Below are 22,236 nucleotides of genomic sequence, written 5' to 3'. Positions count from 1 at the left end.
GATAGATTAAAGGGTGAACAAATCTCACTTCATTTATTGGGTAAGGAAAAAGTAAGAGCCGTAAAGAAAGTCATGCGAGTGTTAAATACGGAGAGTGGAATACTCGATAATACACAGGCCATTATTCATTATGTTAAATCTTATTACGAAGCCCTCTTCTCTGAAGCACATACAGACCCTAGATTCCAAGAATACTTCTTGCAATTTGTCGATAAAGATATTGGTGATGCGGAAAATGAAATGTTAAATAAGGAGGTTTCTGAGGTAGAAATATGGGAGACCTTTAGAGCAATGAATAAAGGTAAGACTCCTGGAGAAGATGGCCTAGCATTAGAGTTTTACTTGAAGGTGTGGCCGATCATAAAAAATGAGTTTACTATGGTAGCAAAATTTGTATTGACTGAAAACAAACTTGGTAAAAGGCAACGTAAAGGAGTAATAAAGCTCGTTCCGAAAAATACTGATGTAAATGAGCTAAAAAATTGGCGACCAATCTCGTTACTAAACATTGATTATAAATGTATCGCTAAACTATTGGCTGATCGTATGAAAGGTGTTTTATATAGTATTATATCTAAAGAACAATTCTGCTCTGTGAAAGGTAGATCAATAATACACAGCAATACATTTATAAGAGATGTCATTTATTATGTTAACGAACATAATAAGAAAGGTGCTATTATTAGTTTAGATTGGAGTAAAGCTTTTGACAGGGTTTGTATAAAACTACTTCTGAGAATAATGACTAAGTTAGGGTTCTCTGAAGAATTTGTTAATAAGATTAAAATGTTGTACACTGACTGCAATAGTGCTCTTTGTATAAATGGTATTGTAAGTGACTATTTTAATGTAAAACGGTCAGTAAGACAAGGTTGTCCAGTGTCTATGATTATGTATGTCATTTTCCAAGAACCATTATACAGAGCAATCAAGAAAAATCAAGCTATTACTTCAATAAAGTTACCGAATAGACTTCAAGCTACCATTGTTGGATATGCAGATGACAGCTCAGTTATTGTTGGCAATGATGAAAGTATTGTGGAGACAGATCGTGTCATCAAGAAATTTGAATTGGCCACAGGCGCTGAGCTGAATAGAAATAAAACTTGTATAATGGGTCTTGGAGCCTGGAAGAATAGAAATGTCTGGCCTTTAGCCTGGTTGGAATCTAAAAGTGAAGTTACTATATTAGGCGTCTATTTTTGCAATGACTATGAAGATACTGTAAAAATAAATTGGGAAAATGTTATCAGTAAAATGAGTGTGAGAATTCGTCTACTATCTAACAGACTTTTGTCATTGTATCAAAAAGCCATCATCATTAATACTATGATTTTAAGTAAAGTGTGGTACATGAGTCATACTTTTCCATTATCAAAAAACTTGGCCAAAATGATAGAGAGAGAGGTGTTCAGGTACATCTGGAACGGAATGTACCAGCCGATCAAGCGTGAAACGTTGTACCTAGATAAAACAGAAGGTGGTATTGGTGTAATCAATGTATACTACAAAGCGGCTGCTATACTCGCAAGCACTTTTATGAATATAGTAACATTAGAAGTGTACGGATACCCCCTGACTTTGTATTACTGTAAAAATAAGATAGGTGATGTGTTGGTTGTTGAAGGGTGCTATTCTGGTTCAAATACGTTAACGCCGTATTATCAGCAAATAACTGAAACAGTCTTGAAAAGCTGTAATTTAAGTGGATTCCCTAAAGTTAAAGCTAAGCATGTGTATAGAGTCCTGAAACCTCCCCATAAACCTATTGTTGAGAAGTATCCCTTGTTTAACTGGTGTCATGTTTGGTCAAATCTGAACCTTAAATTTATTGATTCTTACAAAAAAGGACTCATGTACCGTTTCTTATATGAAACTTTGGCTACAAAAGAGAGACTCAAGATGTTGAATATCAAATCAGACGACTTATGTGATAAATGTGGAGAGATAGAGAACCATTTGCATGTGATGTATTTTTGTTCATTCATCAAGCCAGTCTGGAGTTGGTTTAAGGATCTTTTGGAAAAAATTGTTGATGTTAAATGTGACCAACCAATTAAAACCTTAATGTTAGACTTTCAACTGAGAACTAAAAAACAAAACAACACAATGTCCTTGCTAGTTATTGAATATGTTAACGTGGTTTGGGCAAGTAGAGACGATAACTTAAATGTAAATTGTAGAATAAATATTATTAGATGTAAACTTAAATTTTCCAAATACGTCTTATCAAGATGCTGTAAAATGAACACCTTTTTTACAGAGGAATTTGTAAATACTTTGTAAATAGTGCATATTGTAGAAATGTAAAGCTTATTGTAATACTGTTGTCTAATCAATAAAAGAAAAAAAAATCCTACGTCTTAAGAGGCAAGAATTTCTAATTACTACAGGAAAACCAAAATCCAAGTCCTTTTGAGAACTTATATTAGTGTATTTCACACACATCCAAGCCCTTACAAGACTGATCATTCCAGTTCATTAGAACAACGCCTTAATTTCACGCTACAGCCGGTCAAGTCCGGGCGGCACATAAAATCCAGTTACGTCTTCCAAGATGCATATTAAAATTCGTTCACCACAAACAACCACGTCTTACTCAGACATATTAAATTTTAACTAAGTCTCCTCAGACGTACTGATCAATTGTCTTATTCAGACATATCAATTCTCATTCAGTCTGAACAATTGAGTGTTTCAGATTCTTGATATTAAGTCTTCTCAGACATATTTGATTCTCTAGCGGGTCCAGTCCATATAACCATTATTTCAAGATGGCTACTGCCAGATCGCAACAAAATGAGGACTTCAGATTCTACATGTCTGCTGGAAAGGACATGGGACTTTTAGGACAAGCCCTGAGGGAATGGGTTCAAGAGAGAGTGGACGATGCCAAGGCAGAAAGAGAAGCTGAGGGGCAAGAGAGGGAGATAGAACGGTAAGAGAGAGAGAAAAATAGAGAATCGCCCAGGAGAAAATAGAGGAGTTAGAACGGCAGGAGAGGGAGAAAGAACGGCAGGAGAGGGAGAAAGAACGGCAGGAGAGGGAGAAAGAACGGCAAGAGAGGGAGAAAGAAAGAATTGCCAAGGCGCAAAGAGAGGAGATGGAGAGGCAAGAGAGAGAGAAGGAGAGAGGAACGAGAGAGACAGCGCACCCATGACCTCCAGATGGTAGAACGGCAGAACGCCACCCCCCCCACCCTCCTGTGGTGGGAATGAGTGCCCTCAGCCAAGCTCACTCGTTCATGCCAAAATGGACAGAGGCCAAACCTGAAGTATGGATTGAGAGGGCCGAAAGAGTCCTCGAGTGCTACACCCTCTTCCCTGTGGAACTCTCTCTTGTTCTCACTAAATTCCTGGGAGGAAAGGCACTCATTGCCTACCACGCCCTTTTGGCAGAGAATAGGGGAAACTGGGAAGCCGTACGCCAAGCAGTTACTAAGGCGTATGAGATTACCTCGAGCGGTGGCGGAAGCATTGGAGAGAGCAGCCAAGAGAAGCAGGCCAGACTTGGTCCGATTGGGCGTACCATTCTGAGTGGGCGTTAGCAAAATGGCTCGAGTCTGAAGGAGCCACTAGCGCCGCAGAGGTACTCGAGAAATTTAAAATTGAGCATTTCCTGCGCTATGCCCCTCCTGCCCTGGCCACTCACATAGTAGAAAAAGCCCCTGCAATGTTCACCAAGTGTTGCCGGATAGCAGACATTGGAGACTCGCCACCCTCAGGAAGGATCCATGGGGCAGAAGATAAATCCCCTGCCCCGCTTCGGATGATCAGCTCCCCATAAGAATGGAAAATCGGGCAAGCCCCTAACTTGCCATTATTGCAAAAAGATGGGGCATTCCTCTGATCAGTGCCAGAACAAGCAAACAGCGCCTCTTTCTCCCAGAAAACCACCCAATAACTCGCCTGCGTCCTCCACAGGGGCAGTGCGAAGAGATTTCAGCCAAACCTTTTGCACGGCGTGCGAGGTTTATGGCCACTCTCCATCATGGGCGAAATGCCCTAAAAATAATAAGTCCAATACTCCCGCCGTCGCCTTGGCCATCACCAATTCCAAGTCCTTGGGCCCTCCCGCCGAAGGTCCCATATATGTGGCCCCTCCCCGAGGCAGCTATCCTGCATGCCGAGTCAAGGCATTCGATGACTCTGGCGCGCAATTCTCCCTCATACAAAGGGATAGAGTTCCATATGGAGCTATTGTCAATAGACGAAAGACGAAAACTCGTCACGATCGAGGGAGTAAATCAATTTAAAATGATACTCCCTACAGTCCAGTTGAGAGTCACGAGACCTCATCAGTCAAAAATTTTTAATATTGCAGTAGTAAGCTATCTTCCCGGAGGCTATGATATCATCCTGGGACAGGACTTTCAGTCCCCACAGAAATCACAATCCAGGGGTCCACATTCCCCAACTCATTCCTCAGGCACGAGAGAAATCCTCCACCACCTTTCCTCCAGTAAAGACTGGCACCCCCTGGGTACCATAAGGACATGAAGTTCCTACCAGTGCCACCTGAGTACGATGTACAGTGGCCCCCTCGATCGATTCCCGATCCAATCCCAGTGCCCCGCCCTGCCTCAGTGCCAGTGCCAGGGCCCCAATCAGATCTCCCTCCAGGAGATGGCAAATCCCTGCCCGTGCCACTTGCATGCACTGAGCAGTGCCAAGCTCCGTCCGTACTGACCGAGGAGCACAAGAAACTACTAATAGTGCCTGACCCTGCCTTAGTGCCAGTGCCAGAGTACGCCCCCGATCTCCATTCAAGGGATCCAACTCAGGACCCCTTTTCTTCTCCCAGCCTGGCACCTCTACCAGTGTTGGTAAGAGAGATGGTTCCTCTCGACCACAGCGGAAGTTCACCTAAGGGTGCAGCCTCGTAACCCGTGCCTGAGCTGGTCATTGATACGTGCAAGCCTCTCCACCCACCACCCCTCCCCCCACCGCCTCCTCTCTGTCTCAGTCCATTGCAGACACAATCGTGAGTCAGGATTCTGCCATCTCTCACTTGGATGATGAACTCGAAGAGCTGCGACGGATCATGGTAAAACTAGCGAAGAAGAAATCTGTGTCAGCTGTTACAGCAGCCGACACAGGTGACACTCCCTGCCACCCTCCAGCCTCGGGCCCTCTGATTCCCCAGCCGAGGACGACTGTCCAAGTAGGAGAGGTTCGCGGCAGAATTACCACGGGCGTGGGAAATTCCATGTAATTTACAAAGGGCTCTAAAGCTCTCCTGGCACCTGTGCTACCCCTTCATCTTTCGAAGGTCTTGGCACCTGTAATCCAGAAGAGGATGTCAAGGCCCTCCACTATCTTCTTCCGTTCCTCTGGAACTTCTATCCCTCATCTTTCTCTGTTGATCTTTCCTTTAAGCTTTTCTTAAATTATCACCACAAGAGGCAGTTAAAATATGGGATACCCTTCCCCTCTAAATACATAAATCATTTTGTTATAAAGCAGTAAGAATAACAGAGTGGGAAGTGGCACACCCTTGCGCACATACCTTGGCACAGGGCATGCATGTCAGCTCTTCCTGAAGGAGTCGCGCCCTTTGAGTTCCCTTTTCTAGCCCTTGGGCTGAGATAGTCCAGGCCGTATAGTTTATATGCGACGGACGATAAATTCTTGCATAAACAGTAAACACCTCATTCTGCTTTCATTGGCTCTTCTGCGCATATCATTTACTCTTTTATTCATTTATTTATTTTTCTGCGTATCTACTTTAAAGAATCGCGAGCAGGGGCGGATTAACAGTACTTGGGGCCTGAGGCTACTTCACATCAGGGGCCCTTTTAACAGACATGTACACATTTATCATATTTTGTTTTAGCACATGTTTCAATATGAACAATATCAGTTAGTGTACTATCAATAAGTTTTACGTTTGAGTTACATTGAAACGATTGATCTATTATGCTGTATCATACTGTATAAAAAAAGAAAACTCCATTACAAACTAACAACAGAAAAACAATGAAAATATTAAACTGAACAATTCATGTATTTGTATAATTCACATATGAGGCAAGTATTACCTAATCAGATGAAGGTAAGTAGTTACAGAAAATCAATCACATTAGATACATTTTATGAACTCTGGTCTCATGTTTCCATGAAAATACTAATATGCATTGTATGCATTTCCATAAATTCAACATGAAAAAATGTGAAAAATGAGTGTCAAATAAATGTCAACATGAAAAACGAGCAAACAAATGTCAACATGAAAATCCATGTTGTAAGTTAATGCCTACTTAGGGAACTTCACTTTCCTAGCTTTCTGGTTTGCAAAGTCTCTCACTACATCCTGAAAGTTTAACTTTCGCAAAATACTGGTCTCTGTGTACATAAGTGACAGCATGTTTAGACACTGTTCCTTCATTTTTGCTCGTGTTTAATTTTTTATCAGTTTAAGCTTTGAAAAGCTCCACTCTCCAGTACAGTTTGACACCATGAGACACAAATACAGGCGATATGCTATTTCAACATTCGGAAAGACTTCTTTCAACCCGTGTTGCAAGAGCATTCGATATACAATCAATTCAGTGCTACATTCTTGGTTTTCATTTTTGTTACGGAAATCATTGATATTTGCTGCAGCATAGGATGCAAAGTGAATCATTTCATCACTGAAGCTGGTCTCAATGTCAGAAGGATAATGATTAACTAACAAATCACAATGATGTTTAAGTGAATTCCTGTCCATTGTCATCACTTTAGACAAGAAACCAAATTTTGAGCTGATATCCTTATAAGCTGAAGCACGATATACTAGTGCAGTATTCAAGTGATCAATAATTCTTAAAAAGACCTCTACTGAAATTTCTCCTTTCCGGACATTCTTGTTTCTTCACCTGAGCTCTCATCAAATTGTTTCTTCCGCTTCTGTTTCCTGCGGGTTTCCTCCTCATAAGTGTTAGTTTCACTAAGCTCTTTACCTTGTTTTTCAAAATCATCAAGTTCTGAGCGTAACGAAGAAACGAAATCCTGTAGAGAATTTAGGAGACTAACTGCATTATTCAGGTCAAGTGTAGCACACTGAAGAGCTTTGTTTGTGTTGTTAAATCTTTGCAGAACAGTGTCCCACAGTGTTATGAGGATGCCAGTTTCTAGTTTGTGAAACTCATTTGATAATCCCTTTGCCTCTTGTCTAGTGATTTGTTTCTCTTCTGGGTCACCTGTGATCTGTTCTAGAGCATACAGAACCCTCTTAAACCCTTTCTGCAGAGCACTGGTTGCATCAGCATGACATGACCAATGCGTATCTGACAGTTTTTTGGGCACTGGTGCCTGTTTGTCTAATGCACTAACAAGTATGCTCCAGCGATGAGTAGATGCAGCAAAAAACGTGTACACTCTCTGGACTACATCAAAAAACTGAACAGTGAGAGGACAGCAATCAACAGCATTTGCTCCCACTAAGTTTAAAGAATGAGCAAAACAGGGTATGTATGCAGCAAGAGGGTTCACTGAAAGAATGTGAGCCTGTACGCCATTGTATGTACCAGACATGTTTGACGCGTTGTCGTAAGACTGACCACGGCAGTCACTGATGTCTATTTTGTTGGTCCTCAAGAAATCTAGAAGTGCAGTGGCCAGTCCTTTCCTGTGTGTGTATTAATATCGATGAAAGAAAGGAATCTTTCAACAGGACCATCTTCCTTTACATAACGAACAACTATTGACAGTTGATCAACATGAGATATATCTGGTGTAGAGTCAATGCAAATACTGTAATACTTGACCATTTTCAGTTCCTGAACAATTACAGAAAGTACTTTTTGCCCATGACACAGATCAATTCATCACATATTGTAGAAGACAAATAAGACTTCATACCATAACCTGGGTTACCATATTTCTCAATGTGGGTGGCCAGAAAACTGTCATATTTACCTACTAGCTCAAGTATTCCCATATAATTGCCATTTGCTGGTGATCCGAACATTTCTTCTTGTCCTCTAAAGGGCAAACCTCTCTCAGCCAAAAATTTGATGACGTCTACCGAACGTTGAAGAACTGATAGCCAATAATTTGTTTCACTTACCAACAACTTTTCATTCATTGCATCAACACAACCCACCAGACTTGATCGCTGTTTAAAAGCCACACAAGCCAACAGGTGTGTCTGACTCTTTTCATGATTGTCAATGGCACGCTTTACATTCTTCCAGTCATTAAAGCCACAGGAAAATTCGCTAGCCTCAGTTGATAACAGTTTACATGTAAAGCAGTACACTTTACCTGTTGTTGGAGAGTAGCATAACCAAGTTCGAACTGATTTTTCACCAGTAAGAGTATGTATACGAGTGAATAAAGCAGCTGTACAGTAACGAAATTGATCAGCATATGAACGTTTGGACCTGGCAAAATCATCATCTTTATGCTGACAGTCCACACTACCTACACTAATAAAATGTGCTTGCATATCTGATGAGACCTCTTTCCATAATCCTAAATCTGTCTCATAAAGACCTGAGGATGTATTTCCATTACTATCTATAGTCAGTGAAGCTTCCTCATGGCCACATGACTGTTTTTTACGTCATCACTATCATGTTGATTGTGAAGCTGAGCTTCTTGATGCTCTACTGGCACGGATATCTTTTCTATTTCAGCTGAAGAAGAAGATGCAGCAGATTCTGATACAGACTGAGTGAAAAATGTCTCTATCCGTGCTGTTTGTTTGGTTATATTTTCCTCTTTAAGTTTTCTCTCAGCTGCTTTCTTTCGCTTAACTGCCCCACTTTCATACTTTCTAAGAGACATCTCTGGGTTCTGGAAACAATCAAACAATAAAATGTAATTATCACAAACTATGACAAAAATGCAGGCAAATCAAACTATCCCATATTGCTATGGTTGAGGGCCCAGGAAAGGGAGGGTGATTTCAAATATATCTCTCCTTCCTTGCGAAACACACAAATATAAATCAGTACTGGCGTAAAATCAGTACTCCCTTACCATTTAGAGGCGAAAACAAACATCTATAAATTCAATTCAATTCATTTTGACGCCTGCTCCTAGGAGCTCCCACTAGGGGATGGCCACAGCAGAAGAGCTTCCACCTCTCTCTAGCTTGACCATTAGGTCATAATGGAACGAAAAATAGTGTTCATTATCTCTAATACAGTGGTTCTTACCTTTTTTTCAGTGCCCGTTCCCCATCCGAACCAATCCAGACCTGGATGTTATAACCACTATAAAATATAAATATTTATATTTTATATTTTTATATTTATATTTTATAACTATTCTAGTGTGGTATAACTGCAATATTGTCAAGAATATATATATATATATATATATATATATATATATATATATATATATATATATATATATATATATATATATATATATATATATATATATATTGATAAAGATATCTAACATTGAAGGTAGCGTTATGTGCATGAGGAGGAATTTGGTGGACTGTGTATTGTGTTGGTGATCATACGTTATTATACAACAGTTATAAGTTAGATAACGTATCACTACCACCACAATACAGAGTCCACCATATTCCTCCTCATGCACATAATATTACATAACACCTTCAATATTAGACATATTTTATCAATATAGCTATTCTAGGCAACTTCACAGTTGAACCACTTATATATATATATATATATATATATATATATATATATATATATATATATATATATATATATATATATATATATATATTTGATTGGTTATTTGATTATTTGATTGATTGATTGATTGATTGATTGATTGTGACAAATAAAATGATAACACAAAACATAACACTTCACAAACCAAATGCCGTGACGCACCAGTAATTCACCTCAATACTATCAATCACTCGAGCACAATCAAATATAGTGCAGACCCAATTCACACTGTTCACATAAACTCAACTACTCACAGCACAGTGCATGTCCAACACGTTTCTGTGCCACGTGAACTGTACTCATTGGCTCCTCTCACTATATACACCACACCACTACCTCGAGGTTTCGCCCAGCTGACATGAACGCGTATACACTCCAGGTTTGCCAAGTCTCGTAAATGTACTATTGCCAATTTTATTGATATATTTTCTAATCATCACCTCATTGGGGGGCCCCTCAGTACCCGGGGCCTGAGGCTGCAGCCTCATTAGCCTCAATGTAAATCCGCAACTGATCGCGAGTCATAGACTTCTGCCCTTGTGATTTTAACGCCACCTTCGTAAAACCAAGAGACATGTCCCATCTTTTAGTATGCGGTCATGCCCCTCACTTGTATCATTCTGTTCATTTTTCCTTTTGTTTTTATTTTCTTTTTCTAAGAATTCTACATTTGTCCCAGACCCCTCGTCATTTGCCTGTTTATCCTGTCATAACATTGAACGAGTATCTATTTATAGCCTTTGCCCGAGTTATGGGCCGCGGAAGCATAAAATTAGCGTTGTTTAAAGTAAGCAAATTAAAACTCGCAAATACTCTCGCTCGCCCACAACTGTCAAAATTCCCCAATGTAAATTGTCAGCCATCAACTGTCAAGTTGGCGATCCTTCAAACTGTTAGCTAAGCATTGAACAATGCGAATTGGGTATCGTCATTACAATATCTCGTATAGGGGATGACATTTAAAGAAATAGACGCTTTGTTATCATTTACACCGCCTCTTCAAGGCAAACTAACCGCATGCCTCTGTTTATTTAGAATTAAGGAACTTATATGTAAATTAATTCTTACATTTTGTCACCGGCCTCAAAATTACCTTGTCCTCGTAATCTTAAAGTAATGTATACCGTAAATTTGAAGGAGAATAATGTGCCATGTTAAAGTAGTTTAATCTTAATGTGTGTAGGAAATAAAGTAAAGTAAACCTTTCCATTCTGTGTTGAGAATAAAGTAAAGTAAAGCATCTGTGACGACTTCTTGAATATAAACATGTGCACCCAAATGAAGGTGCGAATGTTTTCTTCTGTGGGAAGCTATTGTAAGTACAAGAAGTCGCTGCACAGACGACCCTTAATTTGCACTTAGTTTTTTTAAAGTAGAAGCGTCGCTGCATACCCGATCCCAGTTGACCTAGATATCAAAACAAAGTTATCAACATTTCGATCTGTCCCTTTCTTTACGTAAAACAGATATTGCGATGGCACGGTTAAAAGGGCAAAGATATGAGGCAGGATGCCACTCCCTTGAGCAGCTTAGCCCAACTAAGCTGCTTAAAACAACCCTTCTAAAGGCAGATTGAGTCAGCTGGATTGTCTTTCAACAGGACACCTGGGGAGATGCAAGCAGATGGTCAAGACACCTGGAAGATGGCACATCTTGGGCACGGTCACCACACAGGCCCGACATCATGGCCCCTACTTTCGACAGTGGCCTTAAAAGGGCCTTGGACAGAGACATCTGTGCAGTTAGCCATACACATGGGCGAGTGATACAAGACGCTGAGAGGTCACCCTCCACCCTTCCACAAAGATGTCCACACCAGACTCCTGACGTGAACCCAGTACTGCCGTCATCCTTGAAAGGACCTACCCAGGAACCTGAGTACGATGTCACGTGTGTGATTGTCCCTCGTCATCCTTCACCAGAGACCCGCTTCCCCTAAGGTAAAGTGCGAGTAAAGACTTTTCAGTCACGACCATTTGCCCTTTTGAAGTGTTACCGAGTGTCAGTATTGTTTCTCATCCTTGTGTCATCTGTTCAGTGCCTTTTGCAGTGTTTCGTGTTCCGATGTAAAGTGTTCAGTTATCCCTTGAGTCCTTAGCACCCTCAGTGCAGACTCAAGTCATATTCTGTGTTATATTTTCCTTTACTGCAGTGTAATGTGTAAATCTTTCTTGTAGAGGGACCTATTCGCAGTGGACTCATCTTGGACTGTGCCTTGCCCTTATTCAAGACTCCAATGGGAGGATCTTCAGGCATTGCAAGCCCTTTAACAATTCAATTACCTATTTTCCCTTCTAAAAGCTTTTCTTTTGCAAATATAATTCCTTAATTTATCCCAAGTGTTTACGTAACATTTCCTTATGAAGTAGAGCCTTCCGCTCCTAAAATCATCCCTTGTTCCTTGTTTTTTATGTAAGTCAGAACTCCAATGCCAAATAAATAAAGTTTCCGTTGTCGGCCTTTAAAAATATCTAGAAATCACATGACCCCAGGAAATTGTAAAAATATATATGTATATATATATATATATATATATATATATATATATATATATATATATATATATAAAATATATATATATATATATATATATATATATATATATATATATATATATATATATATATATATATATATATATATTATATATATATTATATATATATATATATATATATATATATATATATATATATATATATATATATATGAATATATATATATATATATATATATATATATATATATATATATATATATATATATATATATATATATATATATATATATATATATATATATATATATATATATATATATATATATATATATATATATATATATATATATATATATATATATATATATATATATATATATATATATATACTGTATATAATATATATATATATATATATATATATATATATATATATATATATATATACCAGTATATACAAATATACATGTGTGTATATATATATATATATATATATATATATATATATATATATATATATATTATATATATATATATATATATATATATATATATATATATATATATATATATATATATATATATATATATATATATATATATATATATATATATATATATATATATAACATGGTACCAGTATGTTGACGATATTTTAACCATCATACCCAAAGATTTTGAAGTAAATAACATACTGGCCTAACTAAATAATCAAGTCCCTTCAATTAAATTTACGCATGAGTTAGAGAAAGATGATTGTTTACCTTTTTTGGACATTTATATTAAAAGGGGACCTTTTAAGTGTAAATTTAGTATTTATATGAAAAAGGCAAATAATTTTATGTATGTACACTATTATTCAGGATATTGTATAAATATCAAAATGTCAGTCTTTTCATCAATGTTTCCTCGAGCCTTGCAGATAGTCTGTCCTGAGTTTTTAGATCATGAATTCAAAAACTTCAGAAAAATAGGAAGAGATCTCTGCTATCCAACACGTATTATGGATATTTGTTACTATAAAGCTATTAAGACCTTTTATGGAAAATCGGAAAGAAAAAAAGAAGTGTCCTCAGAAACTCTGTTTGCTGCATTTTATTAGATGTGAAGCTCTTATAAAATTATTTAATGCAAATGTATCATTCACTTATGCTAATATAAAAAAACATGCTTATAAAAAATAGCTCACGAAAAGATAGCAATATTGTATACAAAATTCCATGTATGGATTGTAATTTATTTTACTCAGGTCAGACAGTAAAGAATTGAACACCAGAATAAAACAACCCAAATACTCCGTAAGAACAGATCAGACTAATAATGAATGCTCTATTTTTACATTTAATTGAAATGTCCCACAGAATACATTGGACGCTAAGTCAAATATTGTCACGTTGTAACGAAACTATTTCCAGGAACTTGTTAGAATCTGTTTAGATTCAGTTGACTTGGCAGAATAATTTTAATGTAAGCCCAGGAATATTTTCTTTTGACTCTATAATAAAACATATGTTCTAGAAGGAATTGAAAGATAGAATAAATAGGATTACCAATAAGTTGATTTTGATGTTAATCTGTTGACTGTTCAGTGACCTCCCAACCTTTTTGTACTCCCTTAGGACTTATACACACCATATATATATATATAGGCCCTTGTCTCTGTATATCTTTAGTTGCTGTGACCATGCCTTGGTAATAAGACGAAAGTACTTAGCATCTGCAGCGTTTAAATTTTCCTCCGTGGCTGTAACTTTGTTCGTATAATCATCACGTGTTTAATTTTTCGTGATTAAAAATCGAATGAATAAATAATTATATACATATATATATATATATATATATATATATATATATATATATATATATATATATATACATATATACATATATACATATGTATATGTATATGTACGTGTGTATATATATATATATATATATATATATATATATATATATATATATATATATATATATATATATATATATATATATATATATACACATCTGGATCAAGGGCAGTAATATAGAAGGAGATGACATATTAAACCATTCATTCCAACATTTCGTGGTTCTCAAAATCAATATAGTTTATCCACTGGGCGGCTTTTTAGGGTGAGGCCGATTCCCGTGGGAGGGCTAGTTGTGGAACGGGATGCTGCTTAGCTAATCCAGATTCTTCTAACATATATAATCATGTCATCAATTGCAAAACAAAAATCAGGCATGACGATTTTAAAATTACTGGGCACGCAAGCAATTTGCATGAAATAATCATTCTGGAAACATTACGTATTAAACAATGTGTTCCCTCATTGAATTTTAAACGATCACTGTACCCTCATATTTATCTTAACTCTCTGCCTGCCTGGAAAAATCTTTGTATACCATATTCTTAGTTTGTTCTTAGCCTCTGAACAGCAGGTCAGTCCCCAGTGTTTTAAGTTTGTCTGTATTTAATTATGTTGTTAGCTTTAGTTGTTTTGTTTCAGAATACATCTGAGTTTAAACATGTTGCCTTCCTCGTCAGTCAAAGATCTCTTACGTTCTGTCCATGTGAATTTTAGTTTACTTTTTGTTTATAACCTTTTTTTTAAGTTTTTCCTTTTTTTCATTATTTGATATTTATACATTGTACTTTATTATTGTAGATATCCCTGAAGATGTGATTGAGAATCACGAAACGTTGGAATAAATGGTCTATTATGTCACCTACTTCTATGTTCCTGCCCCTGACCCGGATGAATTTCATATGCGCTGTGTTTGCCTTTGAGCCTTGTTTTATAAATATACATATATATATATATATATATATATATATATATATATATATATATATATATATATATATATATATATATATATATATATATATATATATATATATATATATACATAGCATTGTTTCTCTGCCACTTAACCCATTACCTGTCCGTTGAAGAAAACAGTTGTCTTTGAAATATAACGCTATAAATTCTGCTCTTTTGGTGTTTTTATGGGCTCCTTTTTTATATATATATATATATATATATATATATATATATATATATATATATATATATATATATATATATATATATATATATATATATATATATATATATACACATCTGGATCAAGGGCAGTAATATAGAAGGAGATGACATATTAAACCATTCATTCCAACATTTCGTGGTTCTCAAAATCAATATAGTTTATCCACTGGGCGGCTTTTTAGGGTGAGGGCCGATTCCCGTGGGAGGGCTAGTTGTGGAACGGGATGCTGCTTAGCTAATCCAGATTCTTCTAACATATATAATCATGTCATCAATTGCAAAACAAAAATCAGGCATGACGATTTTAAAATTACTGGGCACGCAAGCAATTTGCATGAAATAATCATTCTGGAAACATTACGTATTAAACAATGTGTTCCCTCATTGAATTTTAAACGATCACTGTACCCTCATATTTATCTTAACTCTCTGCCTGCCTGGAAAAATCTTTGTATACCATATTCTTAGTTTGTTCTTAGCCTCTGAACAGCAGGTCAGTCCCCAGTGTTTTAAGTTTGTCTGTATTTAATTATGTTGTTAGCTTTAGTTGTTTTGTTTCAGAATACATCTGAGTTTAAACATGTTGCCTTCCTCGTCAGTCAAAGATCTCTTACGTTCTGTCCATGTGAATTTTAGTTTACTTTTTGTTTATAACCTTTTTTTTAAGTTTTTCCTTTTTTTCATTATTTGATATTTATACATTGTACTTTATTATTGTAGATATCCCTGAAGATGTGATTGAGAATCACGAAACGTTGGAATAAATGGTCTATTATGTCACCTACTTCTATGTTCCTGCCCCTGACCCGGATGAATTTCATATGCGCTGTGTTTGCCTTTGAGCCTTGTTTTATAAATATACATATATATATATATATATATATATATATATATATATATATATATATATATATATATATATATATATATATATATACATAGCATTGTTCTCTGCCACTTAACCCATTACCTGTCCGTTGAAGAAAACAGTTGTCTTTGAAATATAACGCTATAAATTCTGCTCTTTTTGGTGTTTTTATGGGCTCCTTTTATATATATATATATATATATATATATATATATATATATATATATATATATATATATATATATATTTATTTATTTTTATATTTATATATATATATATATATATATATATATATATATATATATATATATATATATATATATATATATATATATATTACATTGCTGTCTGCTTAAACACCACTTTTCTGGATATATTGTAAAAGGTGAAGTAACGAAATATATTTTTAACTGAAATTTATTCCAAAGCTGTTTAGAATATAACATCACTATGTAATTACCTGTTTCATATCATTTTACCAATTTAAATTGCATCATATTTTAACGACTGGAGATTTTCTGTTGTATATTTTTAATAAATCGATATCGTAATCAAGTGGATTGCTGGAAATTTAGATTTTATGCTGAGGATCAGTATTTCCAAAGTCAACACATATTGATAAATATTTATTTACATATAAGAGCCATAAGTATTTACAGGAAAAAATATTTTATGACATCTAATGAAAACATTCAACCTTAAAGGAAAGAATTGTTATGCAATAATCTTACATATGTAAATTTACTCTTATAATTAATACTTCTACATTTTGCCCAATTGGAAAATAATGCAGGTCACGTGGATATTTTTCCATATTCATTTCTTTAGTAATTTTCAGAAGTATCATTATTTCATCAAAGCAGTTTTTTACTTTGTATTTTTTTTTGTTCAGGTTCATCATTACTTACCTTTCTTCAAGTCATGAAAGAAAAGAATAATATTTAAAATGATGAGATATGTGTGGTGTTTATATGTCAACTGACATTTAGTATTTATATGCAGTGATGTGAACAGGAAAAAATGAATAAAAGTAGGCGGGATGCAATGTGTTTTTTTATTCATCTTTCTCTAAAATGACACATACTCCATTTCTGAAGTTACTTTGTGAAACAGATGCCATTGCTTGAAGGAATAATCATTTTTTTTAGGAATCTCTAAGGAGGAAGCGGTATTCAGAGCCCTCATTGGCTCGAAGAATCCTCTTGCGCTCTAGGAATGAGACCAAAGCCTCTTGCGGCCGCTAGGGAAATCTTGGTTCATTTACTTCCACAAAGAATATATTTCATTTCCACTGTGCGTTGAAAATTCGTTTGGGACTAAGAGAATGTCATGTAAGGTCTTGAGAGATATGCTTTACCTTGTGGTAAATTAGTAAGTGTTATATCCAAACTGATAAACTTGCATGTATAAACTTGCAGTAAGAAAACCAGAGTCGCTCTCCATTGTGATCAAGTTATTTGAATTTTTTTTTCATATAATTGAATATGAATTTTACAGAACATAAGAAATGCCGAATTAAGCCACAGTTTGTTGTGAGTAAAATCAAAACAAAGGTTGTATCCGGGTAGATGAAAATCAAAACAACTGTATTCGTAGAAGAGTAATAAAGGTTAATGCAAGTGGGGTATGGCAAACCTCATTGTTATGTATTTTGGCACCATATAAACATTCCGGTTCTGAGCCATGTTTTCAGCATTCAGATAATTTAAGATTTTTTTTTTTTTTTGTCTTAGCCGTTAGAAACTATGCTTATTTTCTGAATTGAAGTGCTATAAACCATATGTTTTTTTTACCCGTCTAAATCTTCAAAGCCTATCTTTGGAAACACGATGATTTGTCCTCATTTGATGCAGTGAGTGCACCATTTTATGGTCATAGTCTAAATGTCACGTAGCAGTTAAATGTCGCGACCTCCTTTATGACACCTTCTGTTTCAGTAATATCGCCATTTTTCCTCGTTTATTTCCAAGTTTCATACTCACCCACTCTCGTGATCAACTTGGTGAAAGGAACACCAACTTATGAATATTTGATCTGATGATTCAAAGTTTTACTAATATATATATATATATATATATATATATATATATATATATATATATATATATATATGTATGTATGTATGTATGTATATATATATATATATATATATATATATATATATATATATATATATATATATATATATATATATATGCTCAGTACTTTCGTGTTTCAATATGTGTGTGTGTGTGTATGTGTGTGTGTGTGTGAGAGAGAGAGAGAGAGAGAGAGAGCGAGAGAGAGAGAGAGAGAATATGGTTTAATATGATCTTTACTTTTTAAAAGTATCATTGTTTTTCTCTAACGTATTTCTCGATATCCGCATACTTTTTCGATGAGCTTAACACTACAGCACCTGAATCCAAGTGAGAAATAAATAGTATTTTCTTCCCCTAACGGTTTTTCAACAACTCCGGTGATGTTACAGTGAGACTAACCTAACATAAAATGCTACAAAAATTGATGTGAATCTATTCCAGTTTAAACGTAAGTCTCGTCGAGTTCAGGTGCATATTGCTAGAGCTGGAATATAGTGTTACAGGAGTTATTGCTTTTATATAAAATAAAACTAAGAATAGAATCTCCTACCCACTTTCATCAAATATGCATTATATATATATATATATATATATATATATATATATATATATATATATATATATATATATATATATATATATATATATATATATATATATATATATATATATATATTATTATATATATATATATATATATATATATATATATATATATATATATTATGATTAGCAAGAACTCGCTAGCAAATTGCCTCCCCCTTTTTTTGTTGTTGTTTGTTTTGTTGTTTTCATTTACTGCAAGCCGCTCGATCAATAGACACATCTGTCTATCGACTTTGCATGGTCAGAATACAAGGGTTTAAAACAGATTAAGGCCACTCCCTTTAAGCAGATCTTTCTTTGAGGCAACAGTGATTTCTGTCTGGTCGTTTTCTTACAGGCAAAACTCCCCCTGCGGGCATCAGCTGAAAATGATTCAACCCCCTATATGCTGGAAGTGCCCCCTGCCCCCATAGGAGGAGATAAAAGCAGAAACCCACGAGGCCTCGCTCTCACACGTACGCTGGATTGGACTGAGTAAGGACCAAGCCACCTGCCCCTGGCACTGCCCTTAGCTAACCACGTGGCCCTTTTCAAAGTATACTTTCTCCTCGGGCCCTTCGACCGCGAGCCACATGTTCGCTCCACCGTTGACCTGCCTGATGTCCACATGCCATTGCCTGGCCCTTCGTGAAAATCCCATGCATTGCCCTTTTACGTGAAGCCCCGCTCCCTAACATGTGGAAGAAACTCGCCCTCGGAAATCGCAAGTCGTCCAGGGACCGCTTTCTGCGCTGGAACCAAATCTGCCTTACGGTAAAGTACTCTGGAAGACCTCCATTCAGTCATGCTTTTGTCTCGTAACATTTACTTAACTTGAGAGCCAGTAATCACCGAATCTCTTGTCAAATGTCCGTGCTCCTCGAGTGTCGGCAGTGCTAAGCTATCATTAATTCATCAAAGCCCCTTGGCACCCTCAGTGCAGCTTCGAATTCATTAATCTTTTGTCTATTTTCATTACTGGCATATAACGTGCATATCTCTCATTTCAGAGGGACCCTATATCGTGGAAGCTTCTTGGACTGTGTCTGGAATCCCCCAGTTTCATTTCATCCCATAGGAATCCCCTTCAGGATCAATAATCTACTTGCATTCCTCTCTCCCGTACTAATGTCATTTATGTAAATACACTCCTTTAAGTTGCTCACGTGTTTACGTAATATCTCCCTTTAGTGGAAGAGCCTTATGCTCATATGAAATTCCCCCTTCGTTTTCCTCTTTTTTATGTTTTCCTGGACCCACGAAGTCAGAATCACAAGGCTAAATTACCCTAAATTGTTGCTACCTGTCTCACAGAGAATATTTCAAACTAAATCGCCAGGAAAAACGTAAAATATATATATATATATATATATATATATATATATATATATATATATATATATATATATATATATATATATATATATATATATATCCACAGTGGCAATAACATTCTAAATTCTTCATTTTACAACCTCACATGCGCTGGGTTGAATGGCAACACGGACAGGATGACTTATTGAATTAAACTGGATTGAATTGAATCCTTTATTCCAGCTATAAGTCACATACTGTAGATAAAATTTTTACATATACATATCTTTACAAAAGGGCTTTACAGAGAATATTGCATAAATAGTCATACCTTTATAAAGTATAATTTCACATTTATTAATTTTTTTTTAATCTTTGTAAATTACATAATATAAAATAATTATAAACTAGATATATAGTTGTTGACTTTTATGACACCACTAAAAAATGAGGTTACTCAACTTTAAAATTTTTTTGTTGACCCTCGAACAAAAAGTACAATTAAAAACAGCTTTAAGAAGACTATTATTTGTCTTTCTTACCCGACGGTACAAGCTAACCATATTTTCCCTTAAAAATTCTTGAAATGTAGGAATACCCAATTGAACGAAATGTTTATATTGCAGTACCTGTCAATATTCATAAAACGTCTCAGTGAAATATTATAACAGACACGATGTTTGTTCAGGGTATCCTTTCTGCTTTCCAGCCCTAGTGGAATACCATAGAGTGAGGTGCAGAATGATTTAAGCAGGTGAACTTTCATATTATTTTCACACATGTAAAAACTCCGGAGCAACACGTTGCCTCTCATACACTGGCTGCGGTATAATGACGTGATATGCTCATCGTCCGTAAGGTCACAGTTGATATGCACGCTTGAGTATTTGAAAAACTGGACGATTTCCAACCAACTTCTCTTTGTCTACGTACAAGTCCGGATCTCCATAGTTAATGGATCTTTTCGGTTTATCTGTCGTTTGGTCCTTTCAGCGTTAGCCATAAGGTAGTGTTCCTCAAAATACAGCATACAAGCGTCGATTTGTTTTTGAAGGGCTTTTACTGAACGGCTAAGTAATATTAAGTCATCAGTATATAAAATGTGATTAATTCTGTTCTCTCTTATACAGTAGCACATCCTCCCTCATTTTTCACATATTTTCTGCTTAGATCGTCCATATAAACTGCAAATAATAAAGAAAACACAACGCTACCTCGCCTAATACCACATTTTGTTTGAAATGGTGAGGAAAGAGAGTTTCCCCATGTTACTCTAAACCTCTGGGCTGCATACCAGTTTTTCAGTATTTCTTTTATATAAAGTGGTATTTTCCTTTGCTTTAAAATACCAAACGTCTTTTTATGGCAAACACGGTCGAATGCTTTTGAGAGGTCCATAGAACAAAGAAAAAACGGGGGTATTGTTACAACGATACAACTCTACAGTTTGTTTGAATAAAAACAAAGCCATATCTGTGCTATGAGCGGTTTTATAAGCAAATTGGCTATCCGTTGTTTCAAAATGTTTCTGACATCTGTAAAATTATACATTCGAATAGTTTCGATATAATGGATGCTAAAGCTATTGGTCTATAATTAGGCATATCTGACAGACTTTTCTGATGGTGTTTCAATAGAGAACATATTCTGATGTTAGTCAAAATTTCTGGCATATAACTGTGATTAAATAATAGAGCATATAAAAAAGAGAGGTGAATAAACAGGGTACCATGAGCATATTTTAAAAGTTCTCCAGTTACGTTATCTAAGCCCGGAGCGCTAGTTAATAACAGCCTATGCAAAGTCTCTTTCACGTCACTTACAGAAACTCTCGGGATTTCACTGACTTTCAGTGGCCTACGGTCATCCATCGGAGGTTGACTCTCTCCTGGCATTATTTTAGCTTAGTGTTCACTCCAACATTCAGCTATTTCCTTTTCCCCAATAAGCCGTTCATTTTGGCAGGCAGTTTCAACACCTTTCCTCTTACTTTATTAATTGTTCGCCATGGCCTTATCCTCTCCATGTCTCTGGCCATCGTGTGTCTTAATGGCACGTTCTTCATTACTTTTACTACTTTTAAGGTATTCTTAGTCTTTCTTAGATGCGACAATTTGCTCAAATGTAACACTACTTCAAGGACACCTTAAAATGGCGCCAAAACAAGTACTCTTCTCACGATGTTTTATAAAAATCTCTAACAAAATC

General features: G+C 35.7%; 2 protein-coding genes across 2 annotated transcripts; one reads left to right on the top strand and one right to left on the bottom strand.

The window, feature by feature from the left end:
- Positions 1-4,495: 4,495 nt before the first annotated feature.
- LOC136828996 (E3 ubiquitin-protein ligase RNF12-B-like) lies at positions 4,496-4,885 on the top strand. Its single transcript, XM_067087391.1, has one exon. It carries the CDS (start codon positions 4,496-4,498, stop codon positions 4,883-4,885), a length of 390 nt encoding a protein of 129 aa, XP_066943492.1.
- Positions 4,886-6,818: 1,933 nt separating this feature from the next.
- On the bottom strand, positions 6,819-7,517 carry LOC136828995 (uncharacterized). Its single transcript, XM_067087390.1, has one exon. The coding sequence runs from the start codon at positions 7,515-7,517 to the stop codon at positions 6,819-6,821; it is 699 nt and encodes a 232-aa protein (XP_066943491.1).
- Positions 7,518-22,236: the final 14,719 nt, after the last annotated feature.

This window comes from Macrobrachium rosenbergii, chromosome 43 (assembly GCF_040412425.1).
Source record: "Macrobrachium rosenbergii isolate ZJJX-2024 chromosome 43, ASM4041242v1, whole genome shotgun sequence".
Lineage (NCBI taxonomy): Eukaryota > Metazoa > Arthropoda > Malacostraca > Decapoda > Palaemonidae > Macrobrachium > Macrobrachium rosenbergii.
This window is presented reverse-complemented; position numbering and strand designations above follow the sequence as displayed.

What these genes read in the sequence shown, in the direction of transcription:
- LOC136828996 (XM_067087391.1), top strand. Translation starts at nt 4,496, where the DNA reads ATGAAGTTCCTACCAGTGCCACCTGAGTACGATGTACAGTGGCCCCCT.
- LOC136828995 (XM_067087390.1), bottom strand. Translation starts at nt 7,517, where the DNA reads ATGTCTGGTACATACAATGGCGTACAGGCTCACATTCTTTCAGTGAAC.